Below are 24,511 nucleotides of genomic sequence, written 5' to 3' on the forward strand. Positions count from 1 at the left end.
CCTCCTGAGCATTACTGAGACCAAAACAGTCCCTGGACACGGAAGGGATGCCAGGCTGCAGGACTGCAGATGGCTGCTCCTTCCTAACGCAGGGCAGCTGTCTCCTTTCATCTTCCCTTCCCTGTCACTCCAAGGCAGGGTGGTCCTTCACTTCGCTTCCTCCCCCTGTCCTCTTCCCTCCTCCACCCTCCCTTCCTCACTTCATCACGATAGCAACATTTGCTATCTCGCCTCTGAAACCATATGATGAATTGGCCTGAATTTGGCTCTAATACTTACTACGTGTGTGGCTCTGAACCAAATACATTAACTTCTCTGTGACTCAATTTTATCTCCTGTAAAATGGGTGGAGATGTGTAAACTCCCTCATAAATTGCAATAATAACATGAGGTCGTAATCGCACAATGCTTAGAACAGCACCGAAGAGGAACTATTAGACAGTGTTTGTATAATGAATCCAATCTAAATAAGCTAAGGTGTTGGGGGAGGGGGTGGAACAAGTACAGGATGTATGAGGGACTAACCACTTATCAGGGATCTCCGCTATTTTTTCTCTGGGATCACTTTGCTACTCTGGCTGCTGCATCTTCTTTCTAAATCCTGACATGACCACCTACATCCCCTGCTCAAATTCTTCAGTGGTTTCCCGTTGTGGGCTAGCTCACAGGTCAAAAACGCTCCAGCCCCATCTTTCCCATCTCCCCAGCACCTTGGATTCAGGACCCAGACTTTCTCCAGTGGTGGGGGAAGGGGCAGCACTTTACACCTGCTCTTCCCTCCCACCCATCTTCCTTCTGGATGTCCCCTCCCCCCCCCCCCACTAAGACAGTGGCCAGAGGAAAGCGGTCCCCTAGGGAGGGAAAGAGAGAGCAAGGAAGTGACAGCAACTCAGAACTGTAGTTTTCTCCAGCTTCTAGAGGAAGACAATAAGAGCGAGGACCTTTCAAGATCAAAGGAGGGGAGGGCACACGAAGTGAACGCTCAGAAACTAGCAAGTGGCACGGTCCACGTTCTCACCTAGTGATGGCTAAAGGGTTGTTGGGGAGGGAGGGGCGCCCAGGCCTGTCAAGCTACCCCCCACCTACCCCCACTTCATCCCCACCAGGCTCTCAGAGGTAAATCTGCGGTGGAAGAGGATGGGGATAGGATGGCGGGGGGTGGGGGGGGGTGGCAATAAAGGAAAAAGAAGGAAGGTGAAAGGTTGAGAGCATGTGGCAAGGGACGGAGGCAGAGGTGACCTGGGGTGCTCCTCCAGCCCTGCAACCCCACTCCCGGGTCTCGGGGGGGCCCCCCATCCGCCCTCTGCCCGGGCGGGCGGGCGGGGGAGGGGCGGCGCGGCGCCGGGAGGAATGAATAATTGAAGGGGGGAGGGAAGAGGGGAGGAGGGGGGGAGGAAGGAGAGGAGGAGAAGGGACCGGAGGGGAGGGAGAGCAGGGAGGAGGCGGAGGGGGAGGAGGCGGGAGCCGCCCGCCCGCCCGGGCCCTCCCCGCTCCGCACCGCACCCCCTCTCCTCCGCCGCCCGGAAGTCGCTCCCCGCCTCCTGCTCCGCCAACATGGCCGCGAAGTCGGATGGAGCGGCGGCCGCGGCCGGCCCGGGGCCGGAGGGGGCGCCCGGAGCGGCGCGGGGCAGCGCGGGCGGGCGCGAGGAGGCGGCGGCCGGGGCCGGGGCCGGGGCCGCGGCGGGGGCCGAGGCGGGAGGCCCGGGCCCGCGGTACGAGCTGCGGGACTGCTGCTGGGTGCTGTGCGCGCTGCTCGTGTTCTTCTCCGACGGCGCCACCGACCTGTGGCTGGCGGCCTCGTACTACCTGCAGGGGCAGCGCACCTACTTCGGCCTCACCCTGCTCTTCGTGCTCCTGCCCTCGCTCGTCGTGCAGCTGCTCAGCTTCCGCTGGTTCGTCTACGATTACGCCGAGCCCGCCGGGGCCCCGGGGCCGGCCGTCAGCACCAAGGACAGCGCCGCGGGCGCGGGCGTCGCCATCGGCACCAAGGACAGCGCCGGCGCCTTCAGGACCAAGGAAGGCGGCTCCGAGCCCGGGCGCCCCCGGCCCGCGCCCTCCTCGGCCCGCCACCGCCGCCGCTGCTGCCGCCTCTGCGTCTGGCTGCTGCAGACCCTCGTCCACCTCCTGCAGCTCGGCCAGGTCTGGAGGTAGGAGACGAGCAGGTGGAGGGGGCTGAGCCCCAGGAGATAGGGGCTGCGTGGAGGGGTGGGGTGGGGGCGCAAGTAGCTGCCTGCACCCCATTCCAGCTCTGACCTTTCCGCCCCCCCACCCCCACCCCGTCCTGACCTGACCTCGGCCCCGCCCCACTTCGTTGCAGCTTTCATTTCTTCTCCTGCACCTCCTGACCTCTGACCCCGAACCCTGTCCAGCCCCGGAGCCATCCATTCGGATCTGGCCATTGCAAGGGGCAAAGGAGGAGGCATGGAAGGAGGGAAGGAGCCCCTCGGGGTTGTGTGAATGAGGAGGACGGGGGATTTTGAGGATGGGTGCGAGGCTTGGAACAGGGTCACAGGGCTCCCCACCACTCTGATCCTCCCCTTCTCTGGGAGTATGCAGAGTCTGGACTTAGGAAAGATCTCAGAAGTCCTTCCTTGCTCTCAAAGAAGCTCATTTTTTTTTCAATAGCAGCCCCTGTCCAGCCTTCCTGAAGAGACATTGGAGGCAGTTAAATGACTATCCCGCCTAAACTTCTTGAGCTTCTTTTGGGAGAAAGGGGGAGGGGGGTGCTGGACCCACCTAGGAAGCTCTCTGGCTCCTTCTACTTCCTAAGGACTCAATCAGTAACCTCCTTCTCCAAAAAGGGTCAAGAGGATTTGGAATCGTGAACCTGACACTCTATGGCCACTGGCTGCCCTTTAATCCTGAGATGGTGGGAAATACTGAGGCTTTGTTCAAACTGCTCATTTCCAGGCCTCTTCCTCTGCCAGGATGAAGGGTGCCTGCTGGGCTGAGTTAATTGGAGAGAGGGTGAATTCTAAACTGAGGGCTCCTCTTGAATGTGAATTGTTCTGGAACCTTGGGCTGCGCTGTGCAGTGACAGAATAAATTTACTTACTATGTTATCTTAGGCAAAACCTTCTCCTCCCTCCAAGCCTCAGGTTCCCTTACCTGGGAAATGAGAGTGAATCCCTTCTCTTCTCATCTCATTAGCCCACCATTATAGTTTTCTTATCTGATGGGATGGTCAGATGAGAGAAGGTATGTGTAAGGAGTTTATTTGGGGATGTAATAATTATGATTACAGTAGATGTTGGTGAACAGTAGGGAAAAGTCTCTATAAATATAAAACATGATTATTGCTGTTGTATTATTTATTTTGCTACTTGTTAAAGCATTCTGTCTGACTCAGAAAACTGTTCTGGCCTGAGGGTAGGAAACAGGACTCCCAGGGTTTGTCCCAGCTGTTCACTTGCTGTGTCACCCTTGATGTGTTCTCCAGTCTCTCTCTGCCTTGGTTTCCCCATCTATGCCTGCCAAGATGCTGCGTGTATCTACTTAGCTTGCCCTGGGGGCAAAAGGGTGGAGTGCTAACCACACAAGGTGGTGGTAATATTATTAGCTTGATATACAAAAATATTCGTGTCTACATCCAGGAACTAATCTGCGTTTATCATTCTGTGCCCGAGTGGACAGATGGTGAAAGTTATTTTTAGATTCTGAAATGGTAATTTCCTATTCTTGGTAGCCAAAGCTTCCCCCTTTCCCTTCGACCTAAAGTGGGCCAGCTGCCCCATGACACACTGGCTACCTTCCTCCCCATTCAGCATCCACTTGAAGAAGCTAATAGGTCTTTCCTTTCTTGAACATAAACTTGGGTTCCCTCAATAGGACAAAAAATGACCACAGGCCAGGGAATCTCAGAAGAATGAGAAATGGAAATGATTGAGAGTCCATGGAGATCCATGGTTTCTTAGATAAATGTGCTATTTCCTGGGTTCAGTCTCTATAGTGAAGTATACTTTGAAAAAAGGAAAAAGAGAAGAAAAGAATTATTTCCACTATATCTACAGTTTCCCATTTGTAAAGTGAGAGAGTTAGTTTGAGATGAGTTTTCAGGAATAACAATCTAACGGCTTAGGGGTGGAATCTGGCTTATGGAAGTGTTTGGTGTAGGTTGTATAGTATTTTTAAAACAGACTCCCAGCAATTCTCACAAAAAATTGGCTCTAGCAGTACCAAGCCTGTAACCATTTAGAAAAGGTATATGTGTTCTAGTTTGCCTACTCTTTGATTACATCTGGATCATTTCTCTAGGCACTCACGTAGGCACCAGAGCCCTAATGTTCTGTAACAATTATTTTATTAAGTACTCACCTTGTGCTGCGGCTTGCCAATTGCCTTTAAAGCTGCTTTGTCTCCTCTGTCCCTCCTAATAATCTTGCCAGGCGGTCAATATTGTAGTTTATACCTGACAGATGAAGGAATGCAGGCTATGAGAGAGGACATCCTTGCCCAAGGTCACACAGTGAGGGTTTAGAATAGCCGGGACTTGAGACTCTGCCTTCAGAGCCCAAGTTCAATTTACCCACACTGCTACTAATTCTGTCTCTAAAGTATTCCCCCAAAGCTTGAAGAATTATGGGTCTGAGATGCCAAGATTCTTGGATGATAGAAAGCCAGGCTTCTGTTGCATGGAGATAAGAATGTGAAAGAAGTAGGGGAGCCCAACCCTGTAGGTAAGGGTGAGGAAAAGTGATATGTATTGTGGGAAAGTGCCAGATTTGGGACTGAGAGAAGGACAGGACAGTGACCTTGGACCAGGGTCTTCCTATCTCTGGACCTCAGTTCCCCCATTGTGTGAAAAATGAGATTATATTTGTTAATGAAATGAGGTAGGAAGTGCCTTTCTGGTACTCTATAATGTCCCAGCACGGAGTTGGGTATCAAGGTTCTGCTCAGAACAACTTACCAGGTTATCAAGGTAGATTTGGGCTCTCCGACTCCCTCCGAAAAATACTCTTCTATGTTTAGGCTATAGCATTCTCCTTGTCCCTCCTAACAAGCCCTTCACTCCAGAGAAGCTCTGAAATAGTTAGTGACCTGCTGGGTGCATTTTCTGCCCAGACTAGAGATCACTTAGAGTAGCAAGCAGGACTGAGGTCTGCAGAGTTCTGGAAGGACCTGGTGACAGCCAACTGTCCTCTCTGAATTTAGACACTGCAGTCCATTAGGAGATGCTGCATAGAAATGGCTACTAAAAATGCAAAATCCACATTAGGTCTCCTTACCCAGGCTAGAATTCTGACTCTGGATCTATTATCAAGGCTAAAGTCTCAGGACTCTTGTTCCATACTCTACACCAGCTGAAGAGTTTGGCTGAATGGGGAAAATTCAGAGATGATATACAGAAGCCACCAGGGATAGATTTCCTAGAAATTAAAGCAATGTTGGCACATGTTGAGTTGGCATATCAGGTGTTTATGCAGATGTTTGGAGTGGAGGGCCTGGGCCAATGGGGAAAGAGAGGTGAATCTGGGCCCACTCCAGGGTCAAGCCTGATTGGCTAACTAAATTTTCACTTCCTGATCTCATAACCCTTATTTTCAATACGATTTTCAATTGTAAAGATTTTTTGCCCCCAGCTCTTTAGCCTTGTACATTGCTTAATCAACCACTGAAATGCTTTGAGGAGTCAGGTGGGATATATAAAGTCAAGTCCATGGGGTATCAGACAAGGGGCCATCACAGGGCAAGAAGGGTTCCAGACAAGTGGAAGCTACTGCCTTGCTTCTTCAACAATGCTGTGGGAAATTTTGGGCCAGTACAGTGAAGTCTTGATTTCTCAAGAGAAATGTGAAACTGAATCTTTCTTTTTTTGCATGAACTCTCCCAATTTTCAGCTACTAATTAAGATTCTTAAAAATAGTATCAATGAAAGGAAACACATTTGTGGGTCTGTCTTCTTTGTAACCTCAAGCAAGCTCCTCACTATTGATGAGGTCCTTTTCCCACAGAAGATGTTATAATTTTTTAGCGTCCAATGAAGTAACTCACTAACACTGCATACCTAACCATGACCTACCAGAGACCATGCAAGGTGTTCTAGAAGACTGTTCTCACCTCACCTTGAAATCTTCCCTCTGATGGCTATTTGTCAACCCCATTTGTGAGATAAGGAAGTGCAGGTCACAGTCAAGTGATTTGTCCAAGATCACCCACTCACTTTCAGTGGGGAGAGGTGTGGTACCTATCTGCCTTTGTCCAATCCCCAGTTTCAGCTCTGTCCCTGGCATCACATACTGATTATGCTAGAGGAAATGCAGAACTGTGCTTCCATCAGTGACAGGTTAGATCCCCGAGAGGACAAACCGATCCTTTGGTGAGGCAGGAATCTGTCCATGAGCTGGACACCAGCCTGTGTCTTCATCTCTCCTTTCCTTTCCCATCAGCCCTCTGATCTGGTAAGCCACTGAATGGCTGTTAAACCAATTAAAGTCCTTACCCTATTTCCTGACCCTGTGAGTAGTGGAGCAGTAAGCTGTGAATCCTGCTTTCCCTAATCTTGAACTCATGGGCCCCAGCTTTACACAGATAAGCATGGCTTTCTAAGCCAATTACTGTACGACAACCTGGCGTGGAAATCTTCACAGACTCTCAGGATTTGGACACCTCAAAAGGAAGAGGTGGGGAGGGGGGCAGTTGAGCTTTGGGGACAGGGAGCTAACAACCTCTCCATGTCTAGACCACTAACAAGCCCTGCTCCAGAGAGTTCTGAAATGAGTCAGTGACCTGCCCTGTGTGGAAGTCAGGTTCTAGGTCTTCCCTCTGGGAAGCTAGCTCTTATCTAAGAGCTTGAATTCTGGATCCAAATGTTCCCAGTTCAAATTCTTGACCATCTCTCAGCCCTTCTAAAGTAGGGACCCTAATGGTATCTACCCACAACTTGGGTGGAGTTTAATGAGGTGTATATCAGGGGTTTAGCAAAGGGCTGGCCCCATCATTAATGTTCAAACCCTGTGATCATTATAGTGCTGTCAGCCAGAATTTGCTTCCTGTGAGGGCAAGGTGTGTTCACGGAGCAGTGGCCAGTGAGGAGCCAGGGGGACCCTGAAGCCGTAGGGACACCACAGATGTGTGCTTAATCTGCAATCATTTATTTAGTAGATATTTATGGAACACCTGCTATACATCAAGTCCTGTTCTGAGTGCCAAGCCTAGGACAATGAACAAGCCAATTTCTGTCTCCTGGAGCTCAGTAGTCTAATGGAAGAGGCCAACAAGCAAAATAGAATATATATTTCACATATATAATATGAACTGTAATGGGCCAGATGGAGGTAAGTGCCCCAGGAAGAGATGAAACTGGGTGATGAGTAGGGAGTGGCAGGGAGCAGGGTGTAGCTCATTGAGATGAGCTGGTCAGCTGAGGTCTCTTTAAGGAGGTGGCACATGGTCAGAGGGTAGAGAAAGTGAGCGGAAGAGAGAAAGAGTGGATTTTGAAGGTTGTTTCAGGTCAAGGGAAGCAGAAGGCAAGAAGAAGGCTCAAGTGGAGGCAATAGAATGAGGGGAGAGCATCGGAGATGATGGACAGACTGGCCGTCCTGATCATACAGCACCTATAATCCATGAAAGGGGACCCTAGAGAATCTAACCAGAGGAAAGGCAGGGTCTGTTCTACAGTTTTCAATATCTACTCTGGCTGTTGGATGGTGAATAGACTAGAGGGATACCAGGCTAAGCCTGGAGACCCAGGAGGGGTCTCATGAAGGAGATGTGAGAGGGAAGGAGCATGCTTCAGGCTGAGCTAAAAAGACCTCTGTCCTTCTTTGATCCTCAGTTTCTCCACTGGGGTCAGAGAGTTAATGTTTTGAACCCACTTTCTGGAATCAGTCATGGTCCTATGTCTACCACGTCCTGTGACTCTGGGCAAGGGGCATAACTTCTTTGTTTAGTTATCTGCAAACAACATCATAGCAACAGTACCTACCCAGTGTGGCTTGGGGTGTAACAAATGAAATAACGTGTATGTAGTGCTTACCATAGTGCTCTGAACAGGATGTACTCAGCAATTACCATTAGCCATAGCTGTGTACATTGCTATGTGTAAATGAATCAGGGGTTGGGCCCTCTGGTGGCTTTCAAATTGTGTGTCCTGTTCCTCTCACCATCATTTGCACCTGGGCATCTCTGAATATCTTTTTATTTTGATTTTTTTTTTTTTAGGATTTTGTTTTGATAAATCAGGATTTCGTTTTGATCACAACCCTTGAACTTGGACTTTGACCCTCCACGAAGGTTCCTCCTTGCTCTGGTTGTTCCAGCCAACCTCCCCTCCAGCACACTGCGCACCCCACCCAGCCTCCTCCCCCTGCCCATCCGGCTGCAGCAGGCCATTAGAGCTGCTCCTAACAGACACTAAGGCGGCAGTTGGGCCCCCATGTCCCCTGTTTGATCTATAAAGACCACACAGGAGAAACCCAGGGGAGTTGGAGGAGGGAGGGCTGCCAGGAAATGGCTTTGAACTCTGGCAGCTGGGGCAGAGGTCTCTGGGGAGAGGAGGAGGTAGTTTCGGATCCACTCTGGCCCCTACATTCACTACTCTGCCTTTGTGTGGGAGTCCAAATTCCTCCCCTGGGAAATCTTGCAAGCCTCAGGTTGCCAACCTCCCTACCTCCCATCCCATCCCGGATCCTTATCTATAACTCAAAGCCATGTTATAACTGCTGCTCTGGAGCCCCAGCTCTCCCCCGCCCTCCGTCCCTAAGGAGTCCAAAGGCTTTAGCTTGGCTTCAAGGCCCTGGGCCCCCCACCCCTGTCTCCTGGCTGCTATAGCCCCAGGATGACCTGCTGTTTTTTCCCTTCCCCCAAAGCCATCCATCATTTTCCCAGTCTGAGAAGCTGCCTCTAGCAGCTTCCTTTCTCACTCTCCACCTTTTCTGAACCCACCCTCTGTCCTCAGATCCCATCTCTCACGCCTGTAACCAGGCAAGTCATTGTCTTTGTATGTGTGAGTATGCCTGTCCCGGGGCTTGAACTCAGGACCTGGGCTCTGTCTTTGCTCAAGACTAGTGCTCTACCACTTGAGCCCCAGCTCCACTTCCAGCTTCTTGGTGGTTAGTTGGAAATAACAGCTTCATGGACTTTCTTTTCTGGGCTGGCTTTGAACTGTGATCTTCAGATCCCAGCTTCCAGCGTAGCCACAATTACAAATGTGAGCCACCTGTGCCCCGCACAGTCTACAAAGAAAGTGCTAATGGAAGAACTCTCCTTGGTTGGTTATTTCCAGCATTATAGAGCAGCTTAAAGAAAAACTCCCCACCCCATTATCTATTAGGGCAGAGGAGTGGTGAAAATGAATTTCCACTTACTGACTAGGTATTTCTTGTGTTGCTTAAAGATTTTTACTGCTGGTTTTTAATCAAGAATACATGTAAACATTTACTTGTGTTTTTTTTGAAGTCAAGTAAAACTGAAAGTCATAGTTATCATTTATTGAGACTTAGAGGAAGCTGGGTAAGGTTGCACACATCGTAATCTCAGCACTAGAGTCAGAGGCAGGAAAATTGTTCCAAGCCATCCTATCTCAAAATAACAAACAGAAAGATGTAGATTAACTCATTCATCTTCACGACAACCCTGGCAGAGTGCAGTGATAAAGAACAAGGTCTCTAGAGTCAAAACCCTGGCTCTGCTGCTTCTAAGCTGATCCTGGCGCTGCTGCTTCTATGCTGTGTGGTCCTGGGCAAGTCATTAACTTCTCTAGGCTCTGAATGGGCATAATGGTCCTTGTATCGATGACCATATTACAGACTTACTGACTTAATACGTGGAGCATGTTTTGTGCAGTACTCAGCACTCAGCACTCAGCACTCCTTGTTGGCCTATTTAGACATGTGAAACTAGAGGCACAGAAAAGAGCGGCCTCCCAGTTAGGAAGTGGTAAAGTCAGCGTTGGAAGCCATGTGATCAGGCCTGCATGCATCACCACTAAGCATGCCAGCCCGCAGCCAGCTGTGTGAACTCTTACAATATAATCAGCCATGTTTGGGAAACAGAAGAAACACATCAGGAAAGTATTCGCTGTTAACGTTCTGGGCTCTTCTTCTCAGACATCCTTGTCCACCCCCCACTGCAGGTCCCCTCCCTAACACTATGGTTCACTCTTCTGCTCCACAGCTCTGATGGGGTTCTTTTATCCTTGGTGGCCTTGTGTCCAAGGCTGGTGAGATCCACACCAGGACGTGGAGCACAGAGACTGCTGGAACAGGTTTCGGGGCTGTGGATGCAGTGGCTGAGCTCAGGCAGGGAGGGAGCCAGCCCTCTGTAGTCAGGGGCACAGCACTGAGGCCTGCGAGGCCTCCCGCCTCAGCCTCCCACCGTCAGTGGGCAACACTGAAAAAGTGAAAGGAGTAACACAGGGCTGGGTTCAGGGAGGGTGCAGATGGGGCTGACAAGAAAACTCCTTCTAGACAGGTGGTGCTAATAATTGTTGATATGAACTGAGTTAAAACCTTTGGGATCAGCAGCTTGGGCAAGTTGTTTCGCTGTCTCAGAGTTTGATTACCTCATCTGGAAAGTCCAATGGGTTCTGGCTGAGTTTCTCCTAGGAGAGAGGCAAGGAAATAGAGATGATGCCATCTCTCTATAGAGCTAGACAGACACCATGATTTCCTAGCCATTATGACCCCAGGGCAAGTTGCTGTGCTAGCCAGAGCCCCATCTCATCTCTGAAATGGGGATGATGGAAATGTCCTGTAAAGAAAGACATTTTGAGCCATGTAAATGTATGAGGCTTGTCACATAATACACAACGTGGCTATTATTACTGGCCCAAATAGCATCTTGCTTGCTTAGTAACAAGAGTGGGGATGGGAGAGGCGTACGAAGAGCCCTTACTCTTGATGATCCCCACACACTGATCCTAGTGAGGAATGACCTTGTTCTGTGGCTCCAGATAAAGTGTGTGTAGATGTTGACCCAAGGTTACAGGGAGGCAGAAGCTTTTGAACAAAAGCCAGAACCCCATGTCACTCAAGCTGCCCAGAAACAGAGCAGGCAGGAACTCACTACCCACCAGCGGTAGTGCTGAGGGAAGTAGCTGACTTTGACAGGGATGAGGTAGCAGAGGCTTATACTTCAGGCCAAGGGACAAACTAGGTGATCCTAAAGCTACATACAGTTTTAATAATCTGTGGGCCAGAGTAGAATGCTTGCCTAGCACTGAGTTTGATCCCCAATACTGCTCCTCCTGAAAAGAAAAGGAAGGAAGGAAGGAGGGAAGAGAGAATAAAAAAGGAAATGAAAGGAGAGGGAAAGGAAGAAGGAGGATCTGTGCTTTAACTTAGGGCTTTATGACGCTCTGTTCTGGGATGCTGAGCAGCCACACCCCAGGTTGTAGATCAGTGGCATTTTTAGTTTTATTTAGTTGTTCCCTTTCACAGTACAGAGATGGATTTGGGTCCTCACTCTTGCTAGGCAAGCACTCTACAACTGAACGTCAGCACCAGGCAGCATTGCTTACTTGGTTTTGGCTTTTTTTGTTGTTTCAATAAATATTTTTATTTTTTTGCTGGTCCTGGAGCTTGAACTCTGGGCCTGGGACTGGCACCAAGTTTTTTAACTCAAGGCTAGCACTTGAGCCATAGCTCCACTTCCAGCTTTTGTGGTTCATTGGAGATAAGAATCTCAGGGACTTTCCTGCCTGGGCTGGCTTTGAACCACGACCCTCAGATCTCAGCCTCCTGAGTAGCTAGAATTGCAGGCATGAGGCCACCAGTGCCCGGCTCAATAAATATTTTTTTATTGTCCCCCAAAAGTAATGTAGTCATTGCAACTTTTCATCAAATAAAAATGTAAACATACAGACATAGAGATTAGGCTAATGATCCAACCCACCTACCACCACCTGCTAAACAATTACAGACTTCTCTACCTCTATGAGGACAGGGATGTTCTGTGTCCATACCATCCAATACCTATGGCTCTGGAATGGACCATAGGACTGAGGGACTGAAATAGAGCCATTTGCTAGGCTGCCACAATATCGCCAAGCCACACCTCTGACCCTGGTTTTCATTGGTTATTTTTTGAGCTAAGGTCTTGTGGCCTGGCCTGGCACATGCTTAAACTGAATCTGCCTACTTTAGGCTCCCTGTCATTGCTGGGATCACAGTTGCAAGCAGTGGTATTCAGTTTCCCTCCTTTAAGATGGGGGTCTCTCATATTTTTCTACCTGAGCTGGCTTGGAACTTTGGAACTTTTCCTCCAGTTCTCAGCCTCCTATGTAGCTTGGTGCCTGTCACTGCTCCCAGCTATAGGTTCAGAAGTGGTCTTGCAAACTTTTCTGCTTATGCTGACCTCAAACCACAATCCTCCTGTTCTTTGCCTCCCAAAGAGCTAGGATTACAGGCATGTGTCACTAATGCCTAGCTCTAAACTGTTTTTGTTTTGTTTTGTTTTTTTGGTCCGGTCATGGGGCCTGAACTCTGGGCCTGGGCGCTGTCCCTCAGCTCTTCAGCTCAAGGCTAGCGCTCTACCCCTTGAGCCACAGCGCCACTTCCAGCTTTTTTCTTTTTGCTTATGTGGTGCTGAGGGATCGAACCCAGGGCCACATGCATGCAAGGCAAGCGCTCTACCACTGAACCACCTTCCCAGCCCCAGCTCTGAACTTTTAATTGTATTGAATTTTAAGTTAATTGTACATAACTTGTGTTGCAGATGTAGGTGTTGGAGAACATAGGTCTAGAACCCATCCCATTTCCTTCCCTTCAGATCATTTTGGAGCAAATCTCAGGCCTCAAATTGTTGCCTTCAGACATAATTCAATCTATCTAAAAACAGACTTAAAAACATTTAAAATATGTAATAGTGCTATCACACCTATAAAAAGGAATCATAGCTTTTTTAAAGTTCATATGGTGTTTCTTTAATTAGTTGCTAAAGTTTCCAAATTAGGACTCACTCTCTTTTTGGAATCAATATCCTGATTTTTGGTTATCCTTGAAAAATTGCATGGAGAAAAAACAAACAAACAAAAACCCAATGACTGAAACTCCAGTCATTGGAACTTCACACTCCAGGACAGCTGGTGAGAAGTGTTGGGTGGCTGCCCCTCCAGACAGGGCATGTCTTCATGGTAGATTCTCAGGTAGTTCAGCTCCTCTGAACTTTGATGTTTGAGTCTCTGCCTCTACTTGTCAGGAATTTCACAGTCCGACTTGTACCTTCAGATGTCACCAGAAGACTGGCATCTAACCCTCTCTCCCACCAGCTCATAGTATCTCAACTCCACAGGATAGCAGGAAAAGAGAGAAAGAAGGAACCAAAAACAGCCTTGCATTCTTAGACTATGGGGTCCTGACTTTTAGTCTCTACCCTCCACCCACTTTGCCAACCCACTTCACAGAAGGGGAAACTGAGGTCTAGAGAGAGGAGGAGAGCTGGCTGCACTCATACAGTGAGGGATCTGAGAGACCAGGATGTGTTCCCAGATGCTTTATTTGCTAGCAGTTGCCTGTTTTTTCTGCTGGACAAAAACAGGGACCATTGGCTTTAGGTCTTGGCTTTTCATCCAAAGCCTGAAACTAGTGGCTAGAAAGTGTTTGGCTTCATCTTAGCAAAAGAAGGGGTGACTCTGTGAAGAGGTGGGGGGCTGGTGAGGAGGAGGGAGACAGCTTGGCACCCAGCAGCACACGAAATGGGAGGAAAACGTGTAAAATCACATTCTTTACTGACATTTAGGATCCATTTGGCTGCCAATCCCAGGAAGGTCCTATTTTTTGCATCCTTGCAGGAGTGCTCAGAATTGAGGGGTGAGCTGATGGAGGAGGGGGTCTTAGGGCATCCTCCCAGAAGCTTCCAGGACCACACTGCATGTGAGGTGACCACAAGCCCATGAGTGGCTGGCTCAGCTTGACACATACCCCATGGCAGGATTGCAGGGGTCAGTTAGTCCTGACCTAAGACACAGCTCTGAGCTTTCTGGCCATTTGACCTTCGGCAAATCACTTCTCCAAATGCCTGCCAACTGCCTCTGGACCATCTGGGCATTGGATCTCTTGTCTTCCACAGCAAGTGCTCACTCTAAAATGCACTCTTCTGTTTAAAACTCTCCCTGTTAGCCAGGCACCAGTGGCTCATGCCTGTAACCCTAGCTACACAGGAGGCTGAGATCTAAGGATCACAGTTTGAAGCCAGCTGGGGCAGGAAAGTCCGTGAGAATCTCATCTCCAGTTAATCACAGAAAAATCCATGGCGCTGTGGCTCAAGTGGTAGCACATGAGCCTTGAGCAAAAAGGAGCTCAAGGACAGCACCTAGGCCCAGAATCCAAGCCCCAAAAAGGAGGTGGGGGAAAGCAAGCTTGGGGACAGCATCTAGGCCCTGAGTTTAAGCCCCAGGATAGGCAAAAAAAAAAAAAAAAATCCTCACTAGTCTCCCTTGCTAGGTCTTGGTTCTGCCATCTGTAAAATGAGGTGGTTGTATTGCCCACCTCAAACATTTGTTCTGAGGAATATGCAAGTTAATGCGATAAGAAGGCTCAAAACAGCCAGTCATACAATTGGCACTTAATAAATGCAGATGTTGGCATTACTGCTAACACCTGCACGCCGTGCCTTGCAGAGCAGGTCTTGCACATCCAGTGTTGTCTCTCCAGGCCTTCCCTGAGGAGCCTTCAGGGTCTACAGGGCCCGGCCCACCTGGAGGGGAGAGAGCCCCTGGAGGCTGCTTTCTGGATGGCAGAGCTGGGGAGCCGCTGGAAGCTGCTGTGGTTTTGGCCCAGAGTTGTGAGGGGGTGTGGGGAGGGGGAGAACACACACTCGGAAATGAAACATGGAGAGACCAACAGATGGAGGAGCTGAGGATGTGAGAGACACAGACAGACAGAGAGGGACCCAGAGTCACGGAGAGGAGGAGCCGGCAGGGTAGAATGGCTGGAAAACTGGCAGTCACACGGAGCCACGGGCTGAGCAGCAAACCAGCAGATGGACCAGGCAGCAAGGGATAGGTAGATCCAGACAGACAGACAGACCGACCCATGAATGCAGCCAAGAACCAAGACAGACAGGAAGACAGTGGTAGCCACAGGGACAGACAGGCTAACCAAGATCCAGAGTCAGACTGACAGGTAGACAGAGTATCTGAGAGCACTTATCTAAAATCACACCTTGAACTGTGAGACTCATTCAAGGAACAGACACAGGTGGGCTGTCCTAGCATCCCAATGGACTGATGGAGGATCAAATAAAGAGCTGACCTGGATCCAGAAGACAGATGTGGTAGATCTGAGCCACAGACACACAAGAGACAATGATCCGGGGTCTGAGGGCCAGTGGAGGCCGTGTGTGACTGTCTGGATGGAGACCTGGGTCTGGGCCATGAACCCTGCCTAGTACAGACTCAAGATGACCCAGATGCAGGGTCTAGGAGGGACCACCCCAGCACTGGAGTGGGAAGAACAAAGAGAACAATGGTTTGAAATGTGGGAGAAAAAGGCAGGCAGATGGTTTGGAGTCTGCAAGCCAAGGGGAGAGGCTTGGGTTTGAGTCCAAGTGTGATAAGAGGACCTTGGAAAGTTTTACAAGAAGGATGACACAATCCCACAGGTTTTTAAAAATACCCTGCTGGTTGCCATGTGGAGCGGTTGCAGGGAGCCCACAGAGAAGGCTGGCATGGCTGTCCAGATACGAGATGACAGTCACCCGCACCACATGGTGGCATTGGAGTGAAGGGTGGACTGGGAATATATTTTTGGGGAAAAGTGAATGTATACTCCCTTCCCCAAAGTCCAGAGCCCTTTCCTTGAGATGAAGTGTCTTTCTCTGGGGGCATTTGAGTTCTGTTCATGGGAACAACATCTTTCAAAGCTTTTCCTTTCTTCCTTCCTTCTCTCCTTTCTTCTTTCTTCCTGCCTTTCTTTCTTTCTTTCTTCTCTCCTTTTCTTTCTTTCCTTGTTTGCTGTGCTCTCTCTCTTGCCCTCCCCCCTCCTCCTCCCTCTTCCTCCTCCTCCTCCTCTTCCTCCTCCTCCTTCTTCTTCTTCTCCTTCTTCTTCTTCTCCTTCTTCTCCTTCTTCTTCATGGTGGCCCAGGGGTTTGATTTCAGCACCTTGAACTTGCTAGGCAAGCACTCTATAGCTGAACCATACCCCCAGACTTTTTTCTTTGAGTGCCAGTTTTACTGCTTGAACTCAGGGTCTGTTTGCTACCCCTGAGTGTTTTTGCCCAAGGCTGGTACTGTACTACATTGAGCCACAGCTTTTCTGGCTTTTGGGTGGCTTATTGGAGAGAAAAGTCTTACAGATTTTCCTGTCCAGGCTGGCTTTGAATTTTGATCCTCAGATTTCAGCCTCCTGAGTAGCTAGGATTATAACTGTGAGCCACTGGTACGTGGTTGAGACATGCTTTTTTTTTTTTAGTTTTTGAGACAGGAGCTCATTGCAGGCCTTGAACTTGTGATTCTCCTGCCTAAACCTCCTAAGTGCTAGGAGAGTGCTGAGATTACAGGCATGTGCCACCATGCTTAACTTTCAACTGTCTTTCAGAGTGGGATATGGAATAGGATGGGTTTCTAGGAGTTTTCAAGAGAGGCTGCCTGGTGATCAGGAGCCAGAGACCTCTACCCAGTGTGTGTTAGCCTGTGTGTGCACAACCCTCTAGTATTAAATCTACTGTGTATTTGTTCATTGTGGCGTAGGGATGGAGCCCAGGCCTTGTGTGTGCTAAGCAAGTGCTCTACCATTGAGTTGCATCCTTACCACTTGGGGGAATTTTTTAAAATTTGGTTTGGTTTGGTTTGGTTCGGTTTAATTTTTCGGGTTTTTTGTTTTGTTTTGTTTTTGAGGCAGGGTCTCTGCATAGTTCAGGCTTGAACTCAGAATCCGCCTGCCTCATGGTGTGTGTCACCATGCCCAGTTCTGTCACTTAATACCAGAAGGAAGAAAATAAGATTCAGAGAATCAAAAAGACTACCAAAAGCAGAACCAGGACATGACTGAGATAAGAACCCATCACCTGATGCAGTCTGTATGACAAGGCCTGTTTCAGAGAAGGGAAAACTGAGACCAGGAATATTGGGTTGCATGTCCTTGTGAGCTCCACATTTGTCAAGCATATTAAATTGCAGCAACATCAAATGTAAATTATATATAACCAGATAAAAGCCAAATTGCAGTTGACTCACTGACACCATGTTCTGTGTTGCAGACATTTAATTAGACATTTATTTAATTTTGATTTTGCAATTTTTTTCCTTGTGTTTTACAGCCAGGTCCCACATGCTTCAAACATTATCCTAGGCCCATGAACATCTTGCAGGACCGTGGCAGTGAGCAATTGGTGCCAGCTGAAAGAACAGCCACAATTTTGATCCTTTAGGCAAAAGGGGAGCTGCAAGTCCAAAACCCAGGTTGTGGCATGGTCTCCGTGCTCCCCATGATCCCATGCTCCCTCAATGATGGGTGCAGAGACCTCCTTTTTGCTCCTCCCTGTTGCTGCCCCGGCCCACAACAGCCCAGGGCTGTGAGTCCTTTGTCTGTGGTTAGCTGGGAGCTGGCAGAGGAGAGGGCAGGAGTGGGCGGGGAGGTGGCAGGTGGCCTGTCAGGTGGTGATGGATGCTGGCTGGGGCGGGGCCTCTCTCATGCTGACCCGGGTCCGGAAACAGATGGTCTTCCAGCCTGAGAGAAACTTCCAAGGTGTGCCCTCCCCCAACTCCCCAGGTCCCTTCGTGTTGGACCAGCTGGTCTCTCCTTTCAGTTCAAAGCCAGAGCTGCAGGAATGGGCTGGGATGGGGGGAGAATGGGGAGGATGGAAGCTAGGAAAGATGGCCCTGCAGAAGCCCAGGGGCCATCCTAGAGCCCCCACCAGTGGCCACCTTCAGGTCTGCTTTCTGCCCGTCTTATGTTTCCTGTCTTAGCTCAGCTCTGTCACCGCAGGCCTGGACCAAACCCCAGCTTCTCCTGGCTTCTCTCCAAGCCAGCTTCTGAAATGAGCTTTCAGAGCTTCAGAGTTGATCGTATCACCTCCGATTCTGGGATGGAATTCAGATTTACAATAAAACCTGAACTCTCCAGTCCAGAGTGTTTGTTTTGTTTTGGTTGTGCTGTGGGGCCTTTCACAGACTAAGCATGTATTCTACCACTAGCTACACCTCCAAGCCTCCAGGCCAGAATTTGAGGCCAGTTCTGGTTTTCCTATGCCTCTTCCTATTTAGGCTGCCAGACCTCTGAGCCCCCCAGATGGCCACACATTCTCTTGCTGTTGTACTTTTTTTGTGGGGGTGCTGATATGGGGGCATGAACTCAGGGCCTGGGCACTGTTCTTGAACTTTTATACTCCAGGCTGAGGCTCTACAACTTGAACCACAGCTTCATTTCTGGCTTTTTGTTGGTTAGTTGGAGATAAGAGTCTCATAGACTTTCCTGCCCAGGCTGGTCTCAAACCGTGGTCCTTAGATCTCAGCCTCCTGAGTAGCTGGGATTAGTGGTATGAGCTGCTGACACTGGGCTCTTGCCATGTACTTCCCATCAGCAGCTCTTTTCATCAGATACCAATCCCTGCTTAAAACCCAAGACCAAACCCTCCTTCCCATGGGAAGTCTCCCCTGACTGTCTCCCCAAGACAGAGGTGACACATCTCTTCTCTGTGTTCCAAAGAATTTTTTAGCATCCATGTCATCTCCTACCTGTCTCCCCACCCTCCATGGGACTATGAGGCACACCCAGGGGCACAAACGTGGTAAAGAGTAAGTGATCAACGTACAGTTGCTATGTGAGTGAATACATCTGCTTCAGGGACTCTTATGATGGGGGAGAGGCAGGGACCCAGAGAATGGAAGATACAGGGAGGTAATCCAGCTCATCAGAAGAAACACAGTCCAGCCTGGAGCTGCTCAGAAGCACAGGTCTCTACATTGGGAGGTTTGGGAGTGGGTAGAAATGCTCAGATTAGAAGTAGCTGAAAGGACAGCAGTGTTGGAAGAGGAGTTGGGCTGAGGGGCCTTTGCATGTCCCAAGTCAACCATGAGGGACCTCCCCTTCTCCATCTTGGCTACCTGTCCTGGAAGGTGGCTAATTGAGGGTATGTGTACATCATTATTTGGTGACTAGAAGACCCAGGGATGGAGAGGAGGGCCCTAAATGGATGCTTCTAGCTAGATGAGGGTAGATGGGTGTATGAGAGAGGAGCAGTGGCAGAATCTATGTCCTGGAACTCTAGATCTGAAAGGATTCCAGAGCCATCAAGCCCATCCCTCTCATTGGCAGAGAGAGCTACACAACCACCTAAGAGCAGGATGCCCATTTGAGGAAACTGGGTATCAGCCCTCCCATAGACTGCAGTTCTGCCCTTGGGCTGGTGGCACTCACAGTTGTCACTTCCCCCCTAGTTTCCAAACCACTCCCTAGAAATGCCACCTTGTTCCATCTGGGAATAGAATAGACAGATTCCTGATTCTCCAGTTTCCAATCCACATAGTAGGGTCATTGGATCTGAGTTGGGATTTCTCTTCTCTAGTTTCAGGGGGGAACTTTTAGAGGACCCTTCCATGGTCTCAGCAAAGGGTCTGCCTGCCTCATGAATCAAAAATTTAGGGGCTGGTAAAGGGGTAGGATCTGTGGTCATCAGACCCAAGTGGAGCTTCTTATTTAGAGAGGGGAAATTGGGCCCAGAGATCTGTGTTGGCAGGTCCACTCTCATCCACCTCGACAGAGTGCAAAATAGTTTCTCTTCCTACTCATCTTCCCAGTTCCTTTGGGCTCCTAGAGCTCAAGGGGCTCTTGTCCAAGATCTCAGGGGAAATGAGTAGAGTCAGGACTTGAACTCAGGACTGGAGAGGGTAGGAAGGGTTTCCTACCCACAACAGGATTACCAGAGTTCTATTCAACTCAACACACTTGCAGCCATTCCACATGAATGGCTGAGCACCTCCTGTGTGCTGAGAGCTGAGGGTACTGCCATGATTGGGTGAGGACAATAGCGGGGAGAGGGAGGCTGGTGGAGGTTCCTGCTGTAGGTGGGGGAGGGCCAGCAGAAGCTGTGCCTAAAAATCTAGGCTTTGAAAGAAAAGACTTACCCAGGTTTGGGGATAGGCTGGGGTTAGGGGACAGGAAAGGGGTAACAGTGGGTGCAGTGTGGGAAAGTATTGAGAGCCCTGAATCTACCACTTGTGCAGAGTAGCTGGAGCCCCAAAATTTTTAGAGAGGAGCAGCACAAGAGGAAGTGAATATAATCTCAAATGCCAAGAGCAGGTGCTCTGAGGGGAAGTCAGGGATAGGCCAGGAGCTGCTACAACAGCACTAGGCACTGGCCCCAGGATTGTCCCTGAAGGAACCCTGCTGGCAAAGCTGTATAATGTGCAGGAAAAGGCAGTGTGGTTTGATGGTTAGAGTGTACCTGGGGTTGAATCCTGATCCCATTGCTTCCTAGCTTTGTGATCTTAGGCAAATGACAGGCCTCTCTGGCTCCCAGTTTTCTCATCTATAAAGTGGAGATACTAGCACTAGTGTAAAATCAAATCATAGCCAGGTGCTGGTGGCTCTTGCCTGTAATCCTAGCTACTCAGGAGGCTGAGATTGCAGGTCAAAGCCAGCCTGGGCAGGAAAGTCCGTGAGACTTTTATCTCCAATAAACTACTCAGAAAATCCAAAAGTGGCACTGTGGATAAAGTAGTAGATGCTAGGCTTGAACAAAAGAAGCTCAGGAACAGAGCCCACACCCAGAATTCAAGCGCCCTGACTGGTAAAAAAAAAAAAAAAAAAATTAAATCAAGTCGAAGAAAGCAGGGCTGTAAGACTGCACATACTGCATCCAGGGTGTCCTTTGCCCCCGTCTGTGTGTGTCTGTGTGTCTGTGTGTGTGTGTGTCTGTGTCTGTGTGTCTGTGTGTGTGTGCATGTGCGCACACCAGTACTGGGCTTGAACTCAGGGCCTGGGCCTGGGCACTGCCCCTTAGCTTTTATTTTATCTTATTTTGCTCAGTACTAATGCTTTACCACTTGAGCCACAGCTCCACTTCTGGCTTTTTGGTGATTCATTGGATTGAGTCTCACGGACTTTCCTGCCCAGCTGACTTTGAACCTGAATCCTCAGATCTCAGCCTCCTGAATGGCTAAGAGTACAGACACGAGCCACTGGCGCCAGCACCTCTTCTCCCAACCCCAGTCCTTGAGGCTAAGGAGCCCATTCGGTGGTCCGCAATCTCCGCCCCGCAGAGGAGAGCCTTTCTTTCCCTGGGCCCATTGTACAGCTGCGGAGCAGGCTGAGCGCAGGGGGAGGAGGCTGTGCCGAGATGCGGGCCGCGGAGCTGAGCCGGGGTCCTTCTGCAGGTACCTGCGCGCCCTGTACCTGGGGCTGCAGAGCCGCTGGCGAGGGGAACGGCTGCGGCGCCACTTCTACTGGCGGATGCTGTTCGAGAGCGCCGACGTGAGCATGCTGCGCCTCCTGGAGACCTTCCTGCGCAGCGCGCCACAGCTGGTGCTGCAGCTCAGCCTGCTGGTGTACCACGGCCACAAGCCCGACCTGCTGCCCGGTGAGCCCCTAGGGACGCCCCCCACCCCCCTGCCCGGGCTCTCCATCCCTTCACCACCCCTTAGGGCCTTTGGGTACCCCTCTTCTGCTCTGCTCCCTTCTCTATTGCCAAAACAGACCAGACGTGGGGGGGGGGGGCGGTGTATGTGTGACTCCTGGGGTTTGAACCGTTCCTGAGGGCGCTGTCCCTGAGCTTTTTTTGCTCAAGGCTAGCACTCTACACCTTGAACCACAGCACCACTTCAGTTTTTTTCCGGGAAGTTTGTTGGAGTTAAGAGTCACGTGGCCTTTCCTGCCTGGGCTGGCTCTGGACCACGATCCTCAGATCTCAGCCTCCTGAGTAGCTAGGATTACAGGCGTGAGCCACCAGTGTTCAGCTCAGATCTCATTTCTGACCTTTACTTCACAGCACATCTTAGACCCCCTGGGGTGTTTCCTTACCACCTTCATTCCCAAACTGCCCCAATCTCTACCTCCATCTCCTGGGGAGCCCCTGCTCATACACCTGCCCAATTGCCATTGGTTTGGAGAAAATCTGGCCATCTACCCCCTCACTGGGGAGCCTGAGGACCCCTCCCCAACCCAGGCCTGGTCTTAGTTTCCTCTCTTGCCACAGGCCCTGTTCATATCCCAACCTGACCTTTCCTGACACTCTAGGATGCCTCCCTTCCCCCCCCCCCCCCCCCCCCCCCCCCCCGCACCAGTATCACAGAAAAGCCACATCCTTACATTTCTGGAGCACTTCATTCTCTCTCCACCAAGACCCCGTCCAGCCCATTTTCCATCAGTCCCCTTAGGAAGTCATTTCCAGGGTACAAGGTTTCACCTGAGACCTTCTCCTCACCCCTCAGCCTGCACAGCTCTAGGCATCCCTCCAAACCCAGCCACATCTCGGTGATCCATAGCTTCTAAAGTTCCCCTCCTGGCTCTACCATGCCCTAACCATGACCCCCTCTCTGCCTCTTCTTCCACTCCCACAGTCCCACACCCTAATTTCCCACCTCCCACAAGACCCACGAACCCGAACAGCCCCACATGAGATTCCTAGACTTGAACCTTGGTGAGGGATCAAGAACCTCCCAACTTTCACATCCCTTCAAGCTCCCACCCGACCCTGACCACCTCACCTCATCTCACCATCGCCCTTGACACCCCTCCGTGCAGGGTCCCCCTCCCTCCACTGATCCTCAGACCCTTCCCTCACCCCTCCTCAGAACCCAGCTCCTGACCCAGAACCCTCCCCCTCTCCCCAGACCCCAACCCGGACCCACCCCTAACCCATCCCACCCCATCCCCAACCCTGTCTCCACAGCCCTTTCCACCTCTGCCTCTCTGGTGTCCCTGGCCTGGACGCTGGCCTCCTACCAGAAGGTACTGCGGGACTCAAGGGACGACAAGCGACCCCTGTCCTACAAGGGCGCCGTGGCCCAGGTGTTGTGGCATCTGTTCACCATCGCAGCCCGAAGTCTGGCCTTTGCCCTCTTCGCCAGCGTCTACAAGCTGTACTTTGGCATTTTCATTGTGGCCCACTGGTGTATCATGACCTTCTGGGTCATTCAAGGGGAGACGGACTTCTGCATGTCCAAGTGGGAGGAGATTATCTACAACATGGTGGTGGGCGTCATTTACATCTTCTGTTGGTTCAACGTGAAGGAGGGCCGCAGCCGCCGCCGCATGGCCCTGTACTACTGTATCATCCTGCTGGAGAATGCCGCGCTCACTGGCTTCTGGTACTCCAGCCGCAACTTCACCGACTTCCACTCACTCATCCTGGTGTGCGTGGTGGCCGCCAGCTTCGCGCTGGGCATATTCTTCATGTGTGTCTATTACTGTCTCTTGCACCCCAATGGGCCCATGCTGGGGCCCCAGGCACCTGGCTGCATCTTCCCAGAATCCCCAGGGCCTTGTGGCCCACCAGCCGATGCTGTCACAAGTCCCCCGAGGTCCCTGCCAAGGACTACAGGCGCCGAGAGGGATGGGGCCTCAGCGGCGGGTGAGCGTGCAGGGACCCCCACGCCACCGGTCTTCCAGGTGCGACCTGGCTTGCCTCCCACGCCAGTGGCCCGCCCCTCGCGGACAGAGGGGCCTGTCATTCGGATTGACTTGCCTCGCAAGAAGTATCCGGCCTGGGATGCACATTTTATTGACCGCCGGCTCCGGAAGACCATCCTGGCTCTGGAGTACTCCTCACCGGCCACTCCTCGCTTGCAATACCGCAGCATGGGCACCTCCCAGGAGCTGCTGGAGTATGAGACCACAGTGTAGGCCCTGCTCTGCTCCCCACACAAGGGACAGGCTGGGCTGACCCCACAGTGACCAGTGTTAAATCTGGAATTTCAGGACCACAGGCTTACAGGGAGTGGGTCTGTGGGGCTAAGTCTCGCCACTGGGTTCTTTAGGGGAGGAGGCAGCCTGTGGAGGCTCCAGACCCAGACTCCATTTTCAGCCCTGTGGCCCATTCCCAAATGTCCTCCAGGGGCACAGGGAATCAACTGGTGCTATACTCCTCACAAGCTGCCCTACTTTCCTGGGGCCTCTACATCATGCCTAGCATAGGAGCTCACCCTGTCCCCTGCTTGGCATTGCCCACATGTCACCCTGGGGAGCCAAGCAGAGAAAGGGCACTGTCCAGGGCCTGTGGCTTAGGCCCCGTGTTGGGGGCAGGAAGCAGCCCTGTGGACTGGTATCTGTAGGACTCAAGCCTGGAGCTGGATAGCAATGGAACTGAGGAGGGTGTTGGGGTGGGGGGTGCTGGGGGGTGGGGGCTGACAATGCAGAGATAAGCAGAAGAAAACACTCGGAGGGGCTCAGGCTGGCAGAAGTGCAGAGGAGTGGAAGGTGCAAGGGAAGGAACCATAGTCCAGGGCAGAGAGGTAAGGAGAAAATTCTGGAGACAGACTGTATAGTGGGGTTCCGACACCTCAGGTGAAAATTTTCAAGGAGCCATCTTTGTTCTAAGTGAATATTTCTTCTAGATCAAGGTCTTGAACACAGCAGATTAGTCTAGGAAGAGACTCTGGGCTCCACTGTAGCTGAGATTCTAGCACATTGAG

General features: G+C 50.8%; 1 protein-coding gene across 1 annotated transcript; it reads left to right on the top strand.

Annotated features, from left to right (window-relative positions):
* Nucleotides 1-1,554: 1,554 nt before the first annotated feature.
* Nucleotides 1,555-23,723, top strand: Xkr7 (XK related 7). Its single transcript, XM_042694821.1, has 3 exons — nt 1,555-2,147; nt 21,257-21,459; nt 22,771-23,723. The coding sequence occupies exons 1-3, from the start codon at nt 1,555-1,557 to the stop codon at nt 23,721-23,723; spliced, it is 1,749 nt and encodes a 582-aa protein (XP_042550755.1).
* The last annotated feature ends 788 nt before the right edge of the window (nt 23,724-24,511 follow it).

Source organism: Dipodomys spectabilis, unplaced genomic scaffold (assembly GCF_019054845.1).
Source record: "Dipodomys spectabilis isolate Male_0828 unplaced genomic scaffold, ASM1905484v1 ptg000175l, whole genome shotgun sequence".
Lineage (NCBI taxonomy): Eukaryota > Metazoa > Chordata > Mammalia > Rodentia > Heteromyidae > Dipodomys > Dipodomys spectabilis.